Consider the following 22,647-nt stretch of genomic DNA (forward strand, 5'->3'; position numbering starts at 1 on the left):
TGGTCTATAGGGGGGTATGGGGGGTGTTATGGGGTCTATAGGTGGGATATGGGGTTATATGGGGGGGATATGGGGTTATATGGGGGGATATGGGGTTATATGGGGGTTATGGGGTTCTATGTGGGGGATATGGGGTTATATGGGGGTGATATGGGGGGATATAGGGGGGATATGGAGGGATATGGGGGTCTATAGGGGGGATATGGGGTTATGAGGGGGATATGGGGGGGATATGGGGTCTATAGGGGGGAGATATGGGGTTATATGGGGGTTATATGGTGGGGGTTATGGGGTCTATATGGGGTTCTATGGGGGATATGGGGGGGTATGGGGTCTATAGGGGGGAGGTATGGGGTTATATGGGGGGGATATGGGGTCTGTAGGGGGGGATATGGGGTCTATAGGGTGGGGTTATAGGGTTCTATGTGGGGGATATGGGGTTATATGTGGGGGATATGGGGTTCTATGGGGGATATGGGGGGGATATGGGGTTATATGGGGGTGATATGGGGAGATATGGGGGGAATATGGGGTTATATGGGGGTGATATGGGGAGATATGGGGGGAATATGGGGTTATATGGGGGGGTATGGGGTTATATGGGGGCTATAGGGGGGGGATATGGGGTTATATGTGGTCTATAAGGGGGGATATGGGGGGGATATGGGGTTCTATGGGGGTTTATGGTGTTAGGGGACGGGTTATGGGGGGCTATGGGGTTGATATTGGGGGTTATGTGGTCTATGGGGGGGATATTGGGGGGATATGGGGGTATATGGGGGGTTATGGGGTTATATGGAGGGCTATGGAGGGGTTATGGGTGGATATGGTAGGATATGGGAGGGTCTATGGGGTTATATGGGGGGGTATATGGGATCTATGGGGTTATATGGGGGGTTATGGGTTCTATGGGGGGGTTATAGGGGGATATGGGGGAGTAATGGGGGGATATATGGGGTTATATGGGGGGATATGGGTTATATGGGGGGATATGGGTTGTTATATGGGGGGATATGGGTTATATGGGGGGGGATATGGGGTTATATGAGGGAGTTATGGGGGGTTGTGGGGTTAAATGGGGGGGGATATGGGGTCTATAGGGGGGTTATGGGGTAAAAGGGGGGGGTATAGGGGGTTATATGGGGGGATATGGTGTTCTAAGGAGGGGTTATGTTCCATATGGACCCTATAGGGGGGTCCCAGGGCCATATAGATGCCATGGGGGAAGTCCCAGGGCCATATAGAACATCTATAGGTCCATATAGATGGGGTTGGGGGTCCCCGGGCCATATAGACCCCATAGGGGGGTCCCGGGGCCATACAGAACATCTATAGGTCTGTATAGATGGGGTTGGGGGTCCCGGGGCCATATAGAACATCTATAGGTCCATATAGATGGGGTAGGGAGCCCCGGGGCCATATAAACCCCATAAGGGGAGTCCCAAGGCCATACAGAACATCTATAGGTCCATATAGATGGGGTTGGGGGTCCTGGGGCCATATAGACCCCATAGGGGGGTCCTGGGGCCATATAGAACATCTATAGGTCCATATAGATGGGGCTGGGGGTCCCGGGGCCATATAGACCCCATAGGACCCACCCTTTCCCCCCCCCCAGACCCACGCTGACCCCGAAGGTCAATACCAGAACCACGTAGAGCCTGAAGGTCCCTACGCTGACCCCGAAGGGCAATATGGATCCCATACGGACCGGGAGTCATACCAGGCTCATTTAGAGAGGGACAGACCCTATGGGGGACGTATGGAACGCGACGGGCAGTACGTAGAGCATATGGACCGTGACGGGCAGTACGGGGCACATATGGACCGGGAGAGGCCCTATATGGATCGGGAGAAGCCCTATATGGACCGCGAGGCCCCATATGAAGCGCTGGCTGAAAGGGAAGGAGCGTATGGAGGCCGTCGGAAGGAGAGGGGATATCTGGGACGTATAGATGGGCAGTACCAGCCCCATATGGACCGGGACGGGCAGTACCAGCCCCATATGGACCGGGATGGGCAGTACCAGCCCCATATGGACCGGGATGGGCAGTACCAGCCCCATATAGAGAGGGAGGCACAGTATCAGTCCCATATGGACCGCGACGGGCAGTATCAACCCCGTATGGAACGTGAGGGGCCCTATCAGCCCCATATGGACCGGGATGTGCCCTATCAGCCCCATATGGACCGGGATGGGCAGTATCAGCCCCATATGGACCGGGATGTGCCCTATCAGTCGCATATGGACCGCGAGGCGCCCTATCAGCCCCATATGGACCGGGACGCGCCGTTCCACGGCTGCTTGGAGCGGGATCTCCAGTTCCAGCCCCATATGGACCGCGACGGGCACTATCAGACCCATATGGACCGCGAGGCGCCCTATCAGCCCCATATGGACCGGGAGGTGCCGTATCAACCCCATATGGACCGGGAGGCTCCGTATCAGCCCCATCTGGACCAGGAGGCATCTTATCAACCCCATATGGACCGGGATGGTCCGTACACATCCCACACGGACCGGGATGCTCCTTTCCGGGGTCGGGAAGGTCCTTTTGGATCACGTCCGGATCGGAACCGCTGCGGCGCCGGCCCTCGGGATTGGGATCGAGACTGGGGGGTTCTGAGCCGCAGCTCCAGCCCTGGGGGAGGAGGGCACAGCACCAGCGCCAGCACCAGCCCCGCCACCACCCTGCAGCGCAAGTAAGGCCGCCCGCAGCCCTGATGTCGTGATATCCCTCCCTATGTCACGATATCTCTCCCTATGTCGCGATATCCCTCCCTATGTCATGATATCCTTCCTTGTATCACGATATTCCTTCCCTATGTCATGATATCCCTCTCTATGTCGTGATATCCCTCCCTATGTCACGATATTCCTTCCCTATATCATGATATCCCTCCTTGTATCACGATATTCCTTCCCTATGTCGCGATATCCTTCCTTGTATCACGATATTCTTTCCCTATGTCATGATATCCCTCCTTATGTCGCGATATCCTTCCCTATATCGCAATATCCTTCCCTATGTCATGATATCCCTCCTTGTATCACGATATTCCTTCCCTATGTCACGATATCCTTCCCTATATCATGATATCCCTCCTTGTATCACAATATTCCTTCCCTATGTCGCGATATCCCTCCCTATGTCGTGATATCCCTCCCTATGTCACGATATCCTTCCCTATATCGCAATATCCTTCCTTATATCGTGATATTCCTTCCCTATGTCACGATATCCTTCCCTATGTCATGATATCCCTCCTTGTATCACGATATTCCTTCCCTATGTCGTGATATCCCTCCTTATGTCACGATATTCCTTCCCTATATCGCAATATCCTTCCTTATATCATGATATTCCTTCCCTATGTCGCGATATCCTTCCTTTTTATCGTGATATTCCTTCCCTATGTCGCGATATCCTTCCCGATTTCGCGATATCCTTCCTTATATCGTGATATTCCTTCCCTATGTCACGATATCCTTCCCTATGTCATTATATCCCTCCTTGTATCACGATATTCCTTCCCTATGTCGCGATACCCCTCCCTATGTCGCGATATCCTTCCTTGTATCACGATATTCCTTCCCTATGTCGCGATACCCCTCCCTATGTCGCGATATCCTTCCTTGTATCACGATATTCCTTCCCTATGTCATGATATCCCTCCTTATGTCACGATATTCCTTCCCTATGTCGTGATATCCTTCCCTATGTCATTATATCCTTCCTTGTATCACGATATTCCTTCCCTATGTCATGATATCCCTCCTTATGTCACGATATCCTTCCCTATATCGCAATATCCTTCCCTATGTCATGATATCCCTCCTTGTATCACGATATTCCTTCCCTATGTCACGATATCCTTCCCAATATCATGATATCCCTCCTTGTATCACAATATTCCTACCCTATGTCACGATATCCCTCCCTATGTCGTGATATCCCTCCCAATGTCACGATATCATTCCCTATATCGCAATATTCTTCCTTATATCGTGATATCCCTCCCTATGTCACGATATCCTTCCCTATGTCATGATATCCCTCCTTGTATCACGATATTCCTTCCCTATGTTGCGATATCCCTCCTTATGTCATGATATCCCTCCTTGTATCACGATATTCCTTCCCTATGTCGTGATATCCCTCCTTGTGTCACGATATCCTTCCCTATATCGCAGTATCCTTCCTTATATCGTGATATTCCTTCCCTATGTCACGATATCCTTCCCTATGTCATGATATCCCTCCTTGTATCACAATATTCCTTCCCTATGTCGTGATATCCCTCCTTATGTCACGATATCCTTCCCTATATCGCAATATCCTTCTTTATATCATGATATTCCTTCCCTATTTCGCGATATCCTTCCTTATATCGTGATATTCCTTCCCTATGTCACGATATCCTTCCCTATGTCATTATATCCCTCCTTGTATCACGATATTCCTTCCCTATGTCGCGATACCCCTCCCTATGTCGCGATATCCTTCCTTGTATCACGATATTCCTTCCCTATGTCATGATATCCCTCCCTATATCACGATATTCCTTCCCTATGTCGTGATATCCCTCCTTATGTCACGATATCCTTCCCTATGTCATTATATCCTTCCTTGTATCACGATATTCCTTCCCTATGTCACGATATCCTTCCCTATGTCATTATATCCCCTCCATTGCGATACCCCACCCTATATCATGACATCTCCTATGTCGCGATACCTTTACATCATAATATCCCACCCTATATCGCGATATCCCTCCCACTGTCACAATACCCCCCCCCATATTGCGGCCCCCCCCCCCATAGCATGACCCCCACCCCACATCACAACACCCCACTCTATACCGCGATACCCCAAACTTTAATAGGATACCCCACACCCCTCACCTCATCCCCTGGTCACGATATCCCCCTATGTCACGACATGCCCCCTATATCGCGACATCACAGTTCCCCCCCCCATAGTCACAGCGCTGCCCTCGTATCGCATGTGACCCCCCCCATATCGTGATATCCCCCCTATATCACAACATACCCCCCCATATCGCGATATCTCCCCTATATCACGACATACCCCCCCATATCGTGATATCCCCCCTATATCACAACATACCCCCCCATATCACGATATCCCCCCTATATCACGACATACCCCCCTCATATCATGATATCCCCCCTATATCACGACATACCCCCCCATATCGCGATATTCCCCCCTATATCACGACATACCCCCCCATATCGCGATATCCCCCCTATATCACGACATACCCCCCCATATCGCGATATCCCCCCTATATCACGACATACCCCCCCATATCGCGATATCCCCCCTATATCACGACATACCCCCCCATATCGCGATATCCCTAGGATCCTATAGGGATGTATATGGACCCATAGGAGCCTATAGGGATGTATATGGACCCATAGGAGCCTATAGGGACCCATAGGATCCTATAGGGATGTGTATGGACCCATAGGAGCCTATAGGTACCCATAGGATCCTATAGGGATGTATATGGACCCATAGGAGCCTATAGGGCCCCACAGGGGCTCCAGTGACCCATAGGAGTCTATAGGGATGTATATGGACCCATAGGAGCCTATAGGGACCCATAGGGGCTCCATAAGGGCACCAGTGACCCATAGGACCCTATAGGAATGTATATGGACCCATAGGAGCCTATGGGGACCCATAGGGGACCTGTAGAGGCTCTGGTGACCCATAGCAACCTATAAGGACCCACAGGGGCTCCAGTGACCCATAGGATCCTATAGGGATGTCTATGGACCCATAGGATCCTATAGGGTTGTATGTGGACCCATAGGAGCCTATAGGTACCCATAGGATCCTATAGGGATGTATATGGACCCATAGGAGCCTATAGGGCCCCACAGGGGCTCCAGTGACCCATAGGATCCTATAGGGATGTATATGGACCCATAGGAGTCTATAGGGATGTATATGGACCCATAGGAGCCTATAGGGACCCATAGGGGCACCAGTGACCCATAGGATCCTATAGGGATGTATATGGACCCATAGGAGCCTATAGGGGCCCCATAGGGTCTCCATAAGGGCACCAGTGACCCATAGGACCCTATAGGGATGTATATGGACCCATAGGAGCCTATAGGGACCCATAGGGGCTCCATAGGGGCACCAGTGACCCATAGGATCCTATAGGGATGTATATGGACCCATAGGAGCCTATAGGGGCCCCATAGGGTCTCCATAAGGGCACCAGTGACCCATAGGACCCTATAGGGATGTATATGGACCCATAGGAGCCTATAGGGACCCATAGGGGCTCCATAGGGGCACCAGTGACCCATAGGATCCTATAGGGATGTATATGGACCCATAGGAGCCTATAGGGGCCCCATAGGGTCTCCATAAGGGCACCAGTGACCCATAGGACCCTATAGGGATGTATATGGACCCATAGGGGCCTATATGGACCCATAGGGGACCCGTAGAGGCTCTGGTGACCCATAGCAACCTATAAGGACCCACAGGGGCTCCAGTGACCCATAGGATCCTATAGGGATGTCTACGGACCCATAGGATCCTATAGGGTTGTATGTGGACCCATAGGAGCCTATAGGGACCCATAGGATCCTATAGGGATGTCTATGGACCCATAGGAGCCTATAGGGACCCATAGGATCCTATAGGGATGTATATGGACCCATAGGAGCCTATAGGGATGTATGTGGACCCATAGGAGCCTATAGGGACCCGTAGGATCCTATAGGGATGTATATGGACCCATAGGGGCCTATAGGGACCCATAGGGGCTCCATAGGGGCACCAGTGACCCATAGGATCCTATAGGGATGTCTATGGACCCATAGGAGCCTATAGGGACCCCATAGGGCCTCCAATAACCCATAGGAACCTCCAGGAACCCCCCTAACCCTCATTGCCATATAGGATCCATTATAGGATCCGTTATAGGATCCATTATAGGATCCATTATAGGATCCATTATAGGATCCATATGTTCCCATCCCCCCCCTCCATCCCAGCCATGTTTTCACGCCTTTGGGGGCGGTTTCTATGGCAACGCCTCCTCCGGGTTTATTTATAGGGTTTTTTATAGGGTTTTATATGGGGGGGGGGGTGGGCTCCTCTTTAGCCCCTCCCCCTCCTTATCCCCCCCCTCCCCACCCCTTGTTTCCATGGCAACAGCAGCATCCTCCATCCCCCCCCCCCATATTCCTCTGTTACCATGACGACCGCCATCCCCCCCCCCCCCCCCCCAGACATCGTATTGGACCCCCCCCAAATCCCTGCCCCCCCCCCTCCATCTCTGCCCCCCCCCCCCCATTTCCCATCCCAAACACTCCCCCCGCCCATATCCATCCTAAACACCCCCATTTATTACCCCCCCCATCTGCCCCCCTCCACCCCATCCCCCCCTTTAACCCCCACATCTGCCCCCCCCCCATTTGCCCCCCCATCTGACCCCCCCACCCCATCCATCCCCCCCCATCCATCTTCTCCCCCCCACATCTGCCCCCCATCCATTCCCCCCCCTCCAAGCCCCCCCCCATTTATTCTCCCCATAACCCCCCCCACCCCAATCCCCCCCCCACATCCATCCCCCCCCCCATTTATTCTCCCCCCCTACCCCCATCCTGCCCCCCCACCTCCCCCCCACATCCACCCCCCCATCTGACCCCCCCACCCCATCCATCCCCCCCCCCATCCATCTTCTCCCCCCCCACATCTGCCCCCCATCCATTCACCCCCCAAGACCCCCCATTTATTCTCCCCATAACCCCCCCCAATCCCCCCCCACCCCATCCCCCCGATCTCCCCACCATCCACCCCCCCAAGCCCCCCCCATTTGCCCCCCCATCCATTCCCCCCACCAATCCCCCCCCCCATTTATTCTCCCCATAACCCCCCCCACCCCATTCCCTCCCCCACATCCATCCCCCCCCATTTATTCTCCCCCCCTACCCCCAACCTGCCCCCTCATCTCCCCCCCCCATCCATCCTCCCCACCCAAACCCCCCCCATGTCTCCCACCCGATCCACCCCCCCCCCACAACCATCTTCTTCCCCCCCCATCTGCCCCCCATCCATTCCCAACCCCCCCCAAACCCCCCCAATTTATTCTCCCCCCCCATCCCCATCCAAGCCCCCCCCATCCATACCCCCTCCCCTAAATCCCCCCCATCCATCCCCCCCCCCAACCTCCCCACATCTCCACCCCATCCCCCCCATCTGCCCTCCATCCACACCCCAACCCCCCCCCATTTATTCCCCCCCCCATCCACCCCCCCCAACCCCCCCCCATTTATTCCCCCCATCCATCCCCCCCATCCACCTTCTCTGCCCCCCCAACCATTCCCCCCAAATCCCCCCCATCCCCCCTCATTCCCCCCATTTATTCTCTCCCCCCCATCCATAGCCCCCCACAGACCCCCCCCATTTATTCTCCCCCCCAGACCCCCCCATTTATTCCCCCCCCATTTATTCCCCCCCAGACCCCCCCATTTATTCCCTCTCCCCAACCATCCTCCCCCCCCCAATCCCCCCCCAACCCCCCCCATATGTTCCCCCCCCCATTTATTCCCCCCCCCATTTATTCCCCCCCCATTTATTCTCCCCCCCCCCCATTTCTCACCCCCCCCAACCACCCCCCCCCCAACCCCCCTCAACCCCCCCCTAAGCCCCCCCCCATTTATTCTCCCCCCCCTTCCATTGCTCCCCACACCCCAAGCCCCCCTGGCCCCCCCTATCCATCCCCCCCCCCCCAAATCCCCCCCATCCACCCCCCCCCCCATTTATCCCCCCCCCATCCATCCCCCCCCCCATTTATTCCCCCCCCCATTTATTCTCCCCCCCCTCCATTTCTCTCCCCCCCCCCCATCCACCCAAAGGCTCCTCCCCATCCCCCCCCCCCCCCATCATCCATCGCATCGGAAGCTCCGTCTCTTCCAACCCCCCCCCCCCATAAATAAACCCCCCTTAAACCCCCCCAAAAAACCCCAAAACCCCCCAAAACCCTTTAACCCTTAAAGCCCCCCCCCCATATTAAATACCCCCCCCCCCCCCATTAAATCCCATAATGTGGTGCCTGCAATGCACCGCAGACCGGAGGATGGGGCCGCTCCGGCAGCGACTGCTGCACGGGTGAGTCGGGACCCCCCCCCCGACCCTAAAACGACCCCAAATCATCCCCTATAACCCCCATATCGTCCCCTATAACCCCATATCATCCCCTATAGCCCCCAAATCATCCCCTATAACCCCCATATCATCCTCTATAACCCCCATATCATCCCCTATAACCCCATATCATCCCCTATAGCCCCCGTATCATCCCCTATAGCCCCCATAGCATCCCCTATAACCCCCATATCGTCCCCTATAACCCCCATAGCATCCCCTATAACCCCCATATCATCCCCTATAACCCCCATATCATCCCCTATAGCCCCCCATCCCCTATATCCCCCATATCATCTCCTATAGCCCCCATATCATCCCCTATAACCCCCATATCATCCCCTATAACCCCCATATTATCCCCTATAACCCCCAAATCATCCCCTATAACCCCCATAGAATCCCCTATAACCCCCATATCATCTCCTATAACCCCCATAGCATCCCCTATAACCCCCATATCATCCCCTATAACCCCCATATCATCCCCTATAGCCCCCATATCATCCCCTGTAGCCCCCAAATCATCCCCTATAACCCCCATAGCATCCCCTATAGCCCCCATATCATCCCCTATAGCCCCCATATCATCCCCTATAACCCCCATATCATCCCCTATAGCCCCCAAATCATCCCCTATAACCCCCATATCATCCCCTATAACCCCCATAGCATCCCCTATAACCCCCATAGCATCCCCTATAGCCCCCATATCATCCCCTATAACCCCCATATCATCCCCTATAGCCCCCATATCATCCCCTATAACCCCCATATCATCCCCTATAGCCCCCATATCATCCCCTATAACCCCCATAGCATCCCCTATAGCCCCCATATCGTCCCCTATAGCCCCCATATCATCCCCTATAACCCCCATAGCATCCCCTATAACCCCCATATCATCCCCTATAGCCCCCATATCATCCCCTATAACCCCCATATCATCCCCTATAACCCCCATAGCATCCCCTATAGCCCCCATATCATCCCCTATAACCCCCATATCATCCCCTATAGCCCCCATATCATCCCCTATAACCCCCATATCATCCAATATAACCCCCATATCATCCCCTATAACCCCCATATCATCCCCTATAACCCCCATATCATCCCCTATAACCCCCATATCATCCAATATAACCCCCATATCATCCCCTATAACCCCATATCGTCCCCTATAGCCCCCATATCATCCCCTATAACCCCCATAGCATCCCCTATAACCCCCATAGCATCCCCTATAGTCCCATATCATCCCCTATAGCCCCCATAGCATCCCCTATAACCCCATATCATCCCCTATAACCCCCATAGCATCCCCTATAACCCCCATAGCATCCCCTATAACCCCATATCATCCCCTATAACCCCCATAGCATCCCCTATAACCCCATATCATCCCCTATAACCCCCATATCATCCCCTATAGCCCCCAAATCATCCCCTATAACCCCCATATCATCCCCTATAGCCCCATATCATCCCCTATAGCCCCCATATCATCCCCTATAACCCCATATCATCCCCTATAGCCCCCATAGCATCCCCTATAACCCCAAATCATCCCCTATAACCCCATATCATCCCCTATAACCCCCATATCATCCCCTATAACCCCCATAGCATCCCATATAACCCCATATCATCCCCTATAACCCCCATAGCATCCCCTATAGCCCCCATAGCATCCCCCATAACCCCATATCATCCCCTATAACCCCCATATCCTCCCCTATAACCCCCATATCGTCCCCTATAACCCCCATATCCTCCCCTATAACCCCCATATCATCCCCTATAACCCCCATATCGTCCCCTATAACCCCCATATCGTCCCCTATAACCCCATATCATCCCCTATAGCCCCCATAGCATCCCCTATAACCCCATATCATCCCCTTTAACCCCCATATCATCCCCTATAACCCCCATATCGTCCCCTATAACCCCCATATCATCCCCTATAACCCCCATAGCATCCCCTATAACCCCCATATCATCCTCTATAACCCCCATATCATCCCCTATAACCCCCATATCATCCCCTATAACCCCCATATCATCCCCTATAACCCCCATAGCATCCCCTATAACCCCCATATCATCCTCTATAACCCCCATATCATCCCCTATAGCCCCCATATCATCCCCTATAACCCCCATATCGTCCCCTATAACCCCCATAGCATCCCCTATAGCCCCCATAGCATCCCCTATAACCCCCATATCGTCCCCTATAACCCCCATATCATCCCCTATAGCCCCATATCATCCCCTATAACCCCCATATCATCCCCTATAACCCCCATATCATCCCCTATAACCCCCATATCATCCCCTATAACCCCCATATCATCCCCTATGGCCCCATATCATCCCCTATAACCCCATATCATCCCCTATAACCCCCATATCATCCCCTATAGCCCCCATATCATCCCCTATAACCCCCAAATCATCCCCTATAACCCCCATATCATCCCCTATAGCCCCCAAATCATCCCCTATAACCCCCATATCATCCCCTATATCCCCCATATCATCCCCTATAACCCCATATCATCCCCTATAACCCCCATATCATCTCCTATAGCCCCCATATCATCCCCTATAACCCCCATATTATCCCCTATAACCCCCAAATCATCCCCTATAACCCCATATCATCCCCTATAACCCCCATAGCATCCCCTATAACCCCCATATCATCCCCTATAACCCCCATATCATCTCCTATAGCCCCCATATCATCCCCTATAACCCCCATATTATCCCCTATAACCCCCAAATCATCCCCTATAACCCCATATCATCCCCTATAACCCCCATAGCATCCCCTATAACCCCCATATCATCCCCTATAACCCCATATCATCCCCTATATCCCCCATATCATCCCCTATAACCCCCATATCATCCCCTATAACCCCCATATCATCCCCCATAACCCCCATATCATCCCCTATAACCCCCATATCGTCCCCTATAACCCCCATATCATCCCCTATAGCCCCCATATCATCCCCTATAACCCCCATTTCATCCCCTATAGCCCCATATCATCCCCTATAGCCCCCATAGCATCCCCTATAACCCCCATAGCATCCCCTATAACCCCATATCATCCCCTATAACCCCATATTATCCCCTATAACCCCCATAGCATCCCCTATAGCCCCATATCATCCCTTATAGCCCCCATATCATCCCCTATAACCCCCATATCATCCCCTATAACCCCATATCATCCCCTATAGCCCCCAAATCATCCCCTATAACCCCATATCGTCCCCTATAACTCCCATATCATCCCCTATAACCCCCATATCATCCCCTATATCCCCCATATCATCCCCTATAGCCCCCATATCATCCCCTATAACCCCCATATCATCCCCTATAGCCCCCATATCATCCCCTATAGCCCCCATATCATCCCCTATAACCCCCATAGCATCCCCTATAACCCCCATATCGTCCCCTATAGCCCCATATCATCCCCTATAGCCCCATATCATCCCCTATAACCCCCATATCATCCCCTATAGCCCCCATATCATTCCCTATAACCCCCATATCATCCCCTATAACCCCATATCATCCCCTATCACCCCCAAATCATCCCCTATAACCCCCATATCATCCCCTATAGCCCCATATCATCCCCTATAACCCCCATATCATCCCCTATAACCTCATATCGTCCCCTATAACCCCCAAATCATCCCCTATAACCCCCATATCATCCCCTATAGCCCCCATATCATCCCCTATAACCCCCATATCATCCCCTATAACTCCCATATCATCCCCTATAACCCCCATATCATCCCCTATAACCCCTATATCATCCCCTATAGCCCCCATATAATCCCCTATAGCCCCCATAGCATCCCCTATAACCCCCATATCGTCCCCTATAACCCCCATATTATCCCCTATAACCCCCATAGCATCCCCTATAACCCCATATCATCCCCTATAACCCCCATATCATCCCCTATAACCCCCATATCATCCCCTATAACCCCCATAGCATCCCCTATAACCCCCATATCATCCTCTATAACCCCCATATCATCCCCTATAGCCCCCATATCATCCCCTATAACCCCCATATCGTCCCCTATAACCCCCATAGCATCCCCTATAGCCCCCATAGCATCCCCTATAACCCCCATATCGTCCCCTATAACCCCCATATCATCCCCTATAGCCCCATATCATCCCCTATAACCCCCATATCATCCCCTATAACCCCCATATCATCCCCTATAACCCCCATATCATCCCCTATAACCCCCATATCATCCCCTATGGCCCCATATCATCCCCTATAACCCCATATCATCCCCTATAACCCCCATATCATCCCCTATAGCCCCCATATCATCCCCTATAACCCCCAAATCATCCCCTATAACCCCCATATCATCCCCTATAGCCCCCAAATCATCCCCTATAACCCCCAAATCATCCCCTATAACCCCCATATCATCCCCTATAGCCCCCAAATCATCCCCTATAACCCCCATATCATCCCCTATATCCCCCATATCATCCCCTATAACCCCATATCATCCCCTATAACCCCCATATCATCTCCTATAGCCCCCATATCATCCCCTATAACCCCCATATTATCCCCTATAACCCCCAAATCATCCCCTATAACCCCATATCATCCCCTATAACCCCCATAGCATCCCCTATAACCCCCATATCATCCCCTATAACCCCCATATCATCTCCTATAGCCCCCATATCATCCCCTATAACCCCCATATTATCCCCTATAACCCCCAAATCATCCCCTATAACCCCATATCATCCCCTATAACCCCCATAGCATCCCCTATAACCCCCATATCATCCCCTATAACCCCATATCATCCCCTATATCCCCCATATCATCCCCTATAACCCCCATATCATCCCCTATAACCCCCATATCATCCCCCATAACCCCCATATCATCCCCTATAACCCCCATATCGTCCCCTATAACCCCCATATCATCCCCTATAGCCCCCATATCATCCCCTATAACCCCCATTTCATCCCCTATAGCCCCATATCATCCCCTATAGCCCCCATAGCATCCCCTATAACCCCCATAGCATCCCCTATAACCCCATATCATCCCCTATAACCCCATATTATCCCCTATAACCCCCATAGCATCCCCTATAGCCCCATATCATCCCTTATAGCCCCCATATCATCCCCTATAACCCCCATATCATCCCCTATAACCCCATATCATCCCCTATAGCCCCCAAATCATCCCCTATAACCCCATATCGTCCCCTATAACTCCCATATCATCCCCTATAACCCCCATATCATCCCCTATATCCCCCATATCATCCCCTATAGCCCCCATATCATCCCCTATAACCCCCATATCATCCCCTATAGCCCCCATATCATCCCCTATAGCCCCCATATCATCCCCTATAACCCCCATAGCATCCCCTATAACCCCCATATCGTCCCCTATAGCCCCATATCATCCCCTATAGCCCCATATCATCCCCTATAACCCCCATATCATCCCCTATAGCCCCCATATCATTCCCTATAACCCCCATATCATCCCCTATAACCCCATATCATCCCCTATCACCCCCAAATCATCCCCTATAACCCCCATATCATCCCCTATAGCCCCATATCATCCCCTATAACCCCCATATCATCCCCTATAACCTCATATCGTCCCCTATAACCCCCAAATCATCCCCTATAACCCCCATATCATCCCCTATAGCCCCCATATCATCCCCTATAACCCCCATATCATCCCCTATAACTCCCATATCATCCCCTATAACCCCCATATCATCCCCTATAACCCCTATATCATCCCCTATAGCCCCCATATAATCCCCTATAGCCCCCATAGCATCCCCTATAACCCCCATATCGTCCCCTATAACCCCCATATTATCCCCTATAACCCCCATAGCATCCCCTATAACCCCATATCATCCCCTATCACCCCCAAATCATCCCCTATAACCCCCATAGCATCCCCTATAGCCCCCATATCATCTCCTATAACTCCCATATCGTCCCCTATAACCCCCATATCATCCCCTATAACCCCCATATCATCCCCTATAGCCCCCCATCCCCTATATCCCCCCCTATATCCTTTATATCATCCCATATATCCCCCTATATATCCTTATCCGCATCCCAACCCGACTCCTCATATCCCATAAGCCCATAGCTGAGCACTAAATCCCCATGTTTTACCCCAAAATGCCCATTTTTGACCCTAAAATGCCCATATTTTACCCCCAAATCCCCATTTCTGACCCTAAAATCCCCATACTTTACCCCCAAATCCCCATTTCTGACCCTAAAATCCCCATATTTTACCCCAAAATCCCTGTATCTGACCCCAAATCCCCATATTTTACCCCAAAATCCCCATTTCTAACCCCAAATCCCCCTTTCTGACCCTAAAATGCCCATATTTTACCCCCAAACCCCATTTTTGACCCCAGAATCCCCATTTCTGACCCTAAAATCCTCATATTTTACCCCCAAATCCCTATTTTTGACCCTAAAATCCCCATTTCTCACCCAAAATGCCCATATTTTACCCCAAAATACCCATTTTTGACCCTAAAATCCCCATATTTTACCCCCAAATCCCTATTTTTGACCCTAAAATGCCCATTTCTGACCCCAAATTGCCCATATTTTACCCCAAAATCCCCATATCTGACCCCCAAATCCCCATATTTTACCCCAAAATCTCCATTTCTGACCCTAAAATCCCCATATTTTACCCCAAAATCCCCGTATCTGACCCCATATCCCCATATTTTACCCCAAAATCCCCATTTCTTACCCCAAATCCCCCTTTCTGACCCTAAAATGCCCATATTTTACCCCAAAATCCCCATTTCTAACCCTAAAATGCCCATATTTTACCCCCAAACCCCATTTTTGACCCCAGAATCCCCATTTCTGACCCTAAAATCCCCATATTTTACCCCCAAATCCCTATTTTTGACCCTAAAATCCCCATTTCTGACCCAAAATGCCCATATTTTACCCCAAAATCCCCATATCTGACCCCCAAATCCCCATATTTTACCCCAAAATCCCCATTTCTTACCCCAAATCCCCCTTTCTGACCCTAAAATGCCCATTTCTGACCCTAAAATGCCCATATTTTACCCCAAAATCCCCATTTCTAACCCTAAAATGCCCATATTTTACCCCCAAATTCCCATTTCAGACCCTAAAATGCCCATATTTTACCCCAAAATCCCCATATCTGACCCCAAAATCCCCATATTTTACCCCAAAATCCCCATTTCTGACCCCAAATCCCCCTTTCTGACCCTCAAATCTTCATTTCATGCCCTAAAATCTTCATTTCTGACCCCAAAATCCCCTTCATCCACCCCCAAAATCCCCAAATCTCACCCCAAACTCCTCCTTGTCTGTCTGTCCCTATATCTGCCTGTCCCACTGTCCCCATGACCCCAAATGGCTTTGGGGTGGGGGGTCTCTAATAGGATATGGGGGTCTCTAAGGGGATTTGGGGGGGTCTTTGGGGTCTCTGGGTGGGTTATGGGGGTCTTTGGGGGTCCCTAAGGGGATTTGGGGGGGGTCTCTGGGGTCTCTGGGTGGGTTATGGGGGTCCCTAAGGGGATTTGGGGGGGTCTCTGGGGTCTCTGGGTGGGTTATGGGGGTCCCTAAGGGGATTTGGGGGGGGGTCTTTGGGGTCTCTGGGTGGGTTATGGGGGTCTTTGGGGTCTCTAAGGGGATTTGGGGGGGTCTTTGGGGTCTCTGGGTGGGTTATGGGGGTCCTTGGGGGTCTCTAGGGGGATTTGGGGGGGGGTCTTTGGGGGTCCCTAAGGGGATTTGGGGGGGTCTTTGGGGTCTCTGGGTGGGTTATGGGGGTCTTTGGGGGTTCCTAAGGGGATTTGGGGGGGTCCTTGGGGGTCTCTGGGTGGGTTATGGGGGTCTTTGGGGGTCCCTAAGGGGATTTGGGGGGGTCTTTGGGGTCTATGGGTGGGTTATGGGGGTCCTTGGGGGTCTCTAGGGGGATTTGGGGGGGGGTCTTTGGGGGTTCCTAAGGGGATTTGGGGGGGTCTTTGGGGTCTCTGGGTGGGCTATGGGGGTCCCTAAGGGGATTTGGGGGGGTCTTTGGGGTCTCTGGGTGGGTTATGGGGGTCTTTGGGGGTTCCTAAGGGGATTTGGAGGGGTCCTTGGGGGTCTCTGGGTGGGTTATGGGGGTCTTTGTGTGGGTTTTGGGGGGTCTTTGGGGTCCTTGAGTGGATATTGGGGGTCCTTGGGTGGATTTTGGGGGTCTCTGGGGGGATTTGGGGGTTCTTTGGGGTCTCTGAGTGGTTTATGGGGGGTCTTTGGGGTCCCTGAATGGATTTTGGGGGTCTCTGGGGGGATATGGGGGGTCTCTGGGGGGTCTCTGGGTGGGTTTTGGGGGTCTCTGGGGGTCTGTAGTGACCTATAAGGGTCTTAGTGTATTTTGGGGGGGGGTCTCTGGGCACCTTGGGGGTCTCTGGGGGGATATGGGGGGTCTCTGGGGGTCTGTGTTGGCCTATAGGGGTCTCAATGTATTTTGGGGGGGGTCCCTGGAGGTTCCTGGGGGTCTCTGGGGGGATTTTGGGGGTCTCTGGGGGGTCTCAGGGGGTATTTGGGGGGTCTCTGGGGGTCTGTGTTGGCCTATAGGGGTCTCAATGTATTTTGGGGGGGGGTCTCTGGGCACCTTGGGGGTCGCTGGGGGTCTCTGGTGGGGGACTTGGGGGTCTCTGGGTGGGTTTTGGGGGGTCTCTGGGGGTCTGTGTTGGCCTATAGGGTTCTGAATGTATTTTGGGGAGGGGTCTCTGGGCACCTTGGGGGTCTCTGGGGGGGGATTTGGGGGTCTCTGGGGGGATTTGGGGGGTCTCTGAGTGGATTTTGGGGGGTCTCTGGGGGTCTGTGTTGGCCTATAGGGCTCTCACTGTATTTTGGGGGGGGGTCTCAATCCTCATTACTGAGACCCCTCCCCAATTTCCCCCCCATATTATAGTGTGGATGGTGAAGTCCCAGGCAGCGACGTCCCAATCCCGGATAGTCCCACTCATCCCCCCCCCCCATATCGGGGTTTACCTCAACCCACCCCCCAAAATATGGGGGGGGGTCCCGGTGTTGGTATTGGGGGGGGGTCTCCGGGGGTCTCTTGGCCTCGTTTACCCCCCCAACCCGCCAGCGTGGCCTTGAGGAAGCAGGAGGAGGAGGAGGAGAGTAAGAGGCCGAAGGCTTTGAGTGACAGCTACGAGCTCTCCAGCGACCTGCAGGATAAGAAGGTATGGGGTGGGGGGCTGGGACCCCCATAAGGGGGCTATCAATCCCATATAGGGGCTATCAATCCCATATGGTGGTCATTGATCCTATATGGGGGCCATCAATCCCATATGGGGGCTATCAATCCCATATGGGGGCCATCGATCCTATACGGGGCTATCAATCCTATATGGGGGCCATCGATCCCATATGGGGGCCATCAATCCTATATGGGGGCCATCAATCCTATATGGGGGCTATCAATCCTATATGGGGGCCATCAATCCTATATTGGGGCCATCAATCCCATATAGGGGCTATCAATCCCATAGGGTGGTCATTGACCCCATATGGGGGCCATCAATCCCATATGGGGGCTATCAATCCCATATAGGGGCTATCTATCCCATAGGGTGGTCATTGACCCCATATGGGGGCCATCAATCCCATATGGGGGCTATCAATCCCATATGGGGGCTATCAATCCCATATGGTGGTCATTGACCCCATATGGGGGCCATCAATCCCATATGGGGGCCATCAATACCATAGGGTGGTCATCGATCCCATATGGGGGCCATCAATCCCATATGGGGGCCATCAATACCATAGGGTGGTCATCGATCCCATATGGAGGCCATTGATCCCATAGGGTGGTCGTCAATCCCATATGGTGGTCATCAATCCCATATGGAGGCCATTGATCCCATAGGGTGGTCGTCAATCCCATATGGAGGCCATCAATCCCATATGGGGGCTATCAATCCTATATGGGGGCCATCAACCCCATAGGGTGGTCGTCAATCCCATATGGGGGCCAACAATCCCATATGGGGGCCAACAATCCCATATGGGGGCTATCAATCCCATATGGTTGTCATTGATCCCATAGGGTGGTCATCGATCCCATATGGTGGTCAGTGATCCCATATGGGGGCCATCAATCCCATATGGGGCCCATTGATCCCATAGGGTGGTCATTGATCCCATAGGGTGGTCGTCAATCCCATATGGTGGCCATCAATCCTATATGGGGGCCATCAATACCATATGGGGGCCATCAATCCTATATGGGGGCCAACAATCCCATATGGGGGCCATCAATCCTATATGGGGGCCATCGATCCTATATGGGGGCCATCGATCCCATAGGGTCGTCAGTGATCCCATGGGGTGGTCATCAATCCCATAGGGTGGTCAATGATCCCATATGGGGGCCATCAATCCCATATGGGGGCCATCAATCCCATACAGTGGTCATCAATCCCATATGGTGGCCATCGATCCCATATGGGGCCCATTGATCCCATAGGGTGGTCGTCAATCCCATATGGTGGTTGTTGGCCCTAAAAGGTGGTCATTGATCCCATATGGTGGTCAGTGACCCTATATGGTGGCCACTGATCCCATAGGGTGGTCATCGATCCCATATGGTGGTCATTGATCCCATATGGTGGCCATCGATCCCATATGGGGCCCATTGATCCCACAGGGTGGTTGTCAATCCCATATGGTGGCCATCAATCCCATATGGGGGCCATCAATCCCATAGGGTGGTCATCGACCCCATAGGGTGGTCATCGATCCCATATGGAGGCCATTGATCCCATAGGTTGGTCGTCAATCCCATATGGTGGTTGTTGGCCCCATATGGTGGCCATCAATCCCATAGGGTGGTCATTGATCCCCCTCATAACCCAATAACCCCAATCAATGACCCCATTGATGATCCCATGACCCAATCACCCCATTGATGGCCCCATGATCCCCCTCATAACCCAATGACCCAATCACCCCATTGATGGCCCCATGATCCCCCTCATAACCCAATGACCCAATCACCCCATTGATGGCCCCATGATCCCCCTCATAACCCAATGACCCAATCACCCCATTGATGACCCCAATGACTCCCCCCACATCCCATTGACCCCATTGATGACCCAGTCACCCCATTGACGACCCCTTGATCCCCCTCATAATCCAATCACCCCATTGATGACCCCAATGACCCAATCACCCCATTGATGACCCCATGATCCCTCTCATATCCCAATGACCCCAAAACCCCAGTGAGCCCCCCAATAACCCAATAACCCCACTCAATATCCCCATAACCCACCCATATCCCAATGCCCCCACCCAATGACCCCATGATCCCACCCATAACCCAATCACCCCATTGATGACCCCACAATCCCCCTCATAACCCAATAACCCCAAATCCCCCCTACCCCCTTCCTTATACCCCTATATCCCCCCTATATCCAGGTGGAGATGCTGGAACGCAAATACGGCGGCTATTTCCGTACCCGTCCTATATCCCTATACCCCTATAACCCTATATCCCTATAACCCTATATCCCTATACCCCTATATCCCTATACCCCTATATCCCTATATCCCTATACCCCTATATCCCTATATCCCTATATCCCTATATCCCTATACCCCTATATCCCTATACCCCTATAACCCTATATCCCTATACCCCTATATCCCTATGTCCCTATATCCCTATATCCCTATACCCCTATAACCCTATATCCCTATATATCCCTATATCCAGGTGGAGATGCTGGAACGCAAATACGGCGGTTATTTCCGTACCCGTCCTATATCCCTATATCCCTTATATATCCCTATATCCCTATACCCCTATAACCCTATATCCCTATACCCCTATATCCCTATAACCCTATATCCCTATACCCCTATATCCCTATACCCCTATATCCCTATATCCCTATACCCCTATACCCCTATATCCCTATATCCCTATATCCCTATACCCCTATATCCCTATATCCCTATACCCCTATACCCCTATATCCCTATATCCCTATACCCCTATATCCCTATACCCCTATATCCCTATATCCCTATATCCCTATACCCCTATATCCCTATATCCCTATATCCCTATACCCCTATATCCCTATATCCCTATATCCCTATATCCCTATACCCCTATATCCTTATATCCCTATATCCCTATATCCCTATATCCCTATATCCTTATATCCCTTATATACCCCTATATCCCTATATTCCTATATCCAGGTGGAGATGCTGGAACACAAATACGGCGGCTATTTCCATACCCATCGCGCCGCCCGCACCATCCCAACCCCAACCCCAACCAACTCCCCCCATTGACGACCCCATGATCCCCCTCATAACCCAATGACCCCATTGATGACCCAATCACCCCATTGATGACCCCATGATCCCCCTCATTACCCAATGACCCCATTGATGACCCAATCACCCCATTGATGACCCCATGATCCCCCTCATTACCCAATGACCCCATTGATGACCCAATCACCCCATTGATCCCCCCATGACCCAATCACCCCATTGATGACCCAATCACCCCATTGATGACCCCATTGATGACCCTATAACCCAATCACCCCATTGATGACCCCATTGATGACCCTATAACCCAATCACTCCATTGATGACCCCATTGATGACCCAATCCAGGTGGAGATGCTGGAACGCAAATACGGTGGCTATTTCCGCACCCGTCCTATATCCCTATATCCCTATATCCCTATATCCCTATATCCCTATATCCCTATATCCCTATATCCTTATATCCCTATATCCCTATACCCCTATATCCCTTATATATCCCTATATATCCCTATATCCAGGTGGAGATGCTGGAACGCAAATACGGCGGCTATTTCCGCACCCGTCCTATACCCCTATATCCCTTATAGATCCCTATATCCCTATATCCCTATACCCCTATACCGCTATATCCCTATACCCCTATACCCCTATACCCCTATATCCCTATATCCCTTATATATCCCTTATATATATCCCTATATATCCCTATACCCAGGTGGAGATGCTGGAACGCAAATACGGCGGCTATTTCCGCACCCGTCCTATACCCCTATATCCCTTATATATCCCTATACCCCTATATCCCTATACCGCTATATCCCTATACCCCTATACCCCTATACCCCTATATCCCTATATCCCTTATATATCCCTTATACATATCCCTATATATCCCTATACCCAGGTGGAGATGCTGGAACGCAAATACGGCGGTTATTTCCGTACCCGTCCTATATCCCTATACCCC

At 51.9% G+C, this 22,647-nt stretch overlaps 1 protein-coding gene across 1 annotated transcript in view; it reads left to right on the plus strand.

Moving 5' to 3' along the window:
- LOC107307573 (IQ motif and SEC7 domain-containing protein 1-like) overlaps positions 1–22,647 on the plus strand; it is a gene marked incomplete at its 3' end in the record, with an annotated part of 36,547 nt that overhangs the window by 2,923 nt on the left and 10,977 nt on the right. The window contains exons 2-3 of the mRNA XM_085535189.1: positions 1,619–2,703; positions 18,280–18,556. Of these exons, the coding sequence (XP_085391315.1) occupies positions 1,619–2,703; positions 18,280–18,556 (1,362 nt within the window). The remainder of the gene's footprint in view (positions 1–1,618; positions 2,704–18,279; positions 18,557–22,647) is intronic.

The sequence above is a fragment of the Coturnix japonica genome, unplaced genomic scaffold, assembly GCF_054131305.1.
Source record: "Coturnix japonica strain WE unplaced genomic scaffold, WE-NBRP24 Scf110, whole genome shotgun sequence".
In the NCBI taxonomy this organism is placed as follows: Eukaryota; Metazoa; Chordata; class Aves; order Galliformes; family Phasianidae; genus Coturnix; species Coturnix japonica.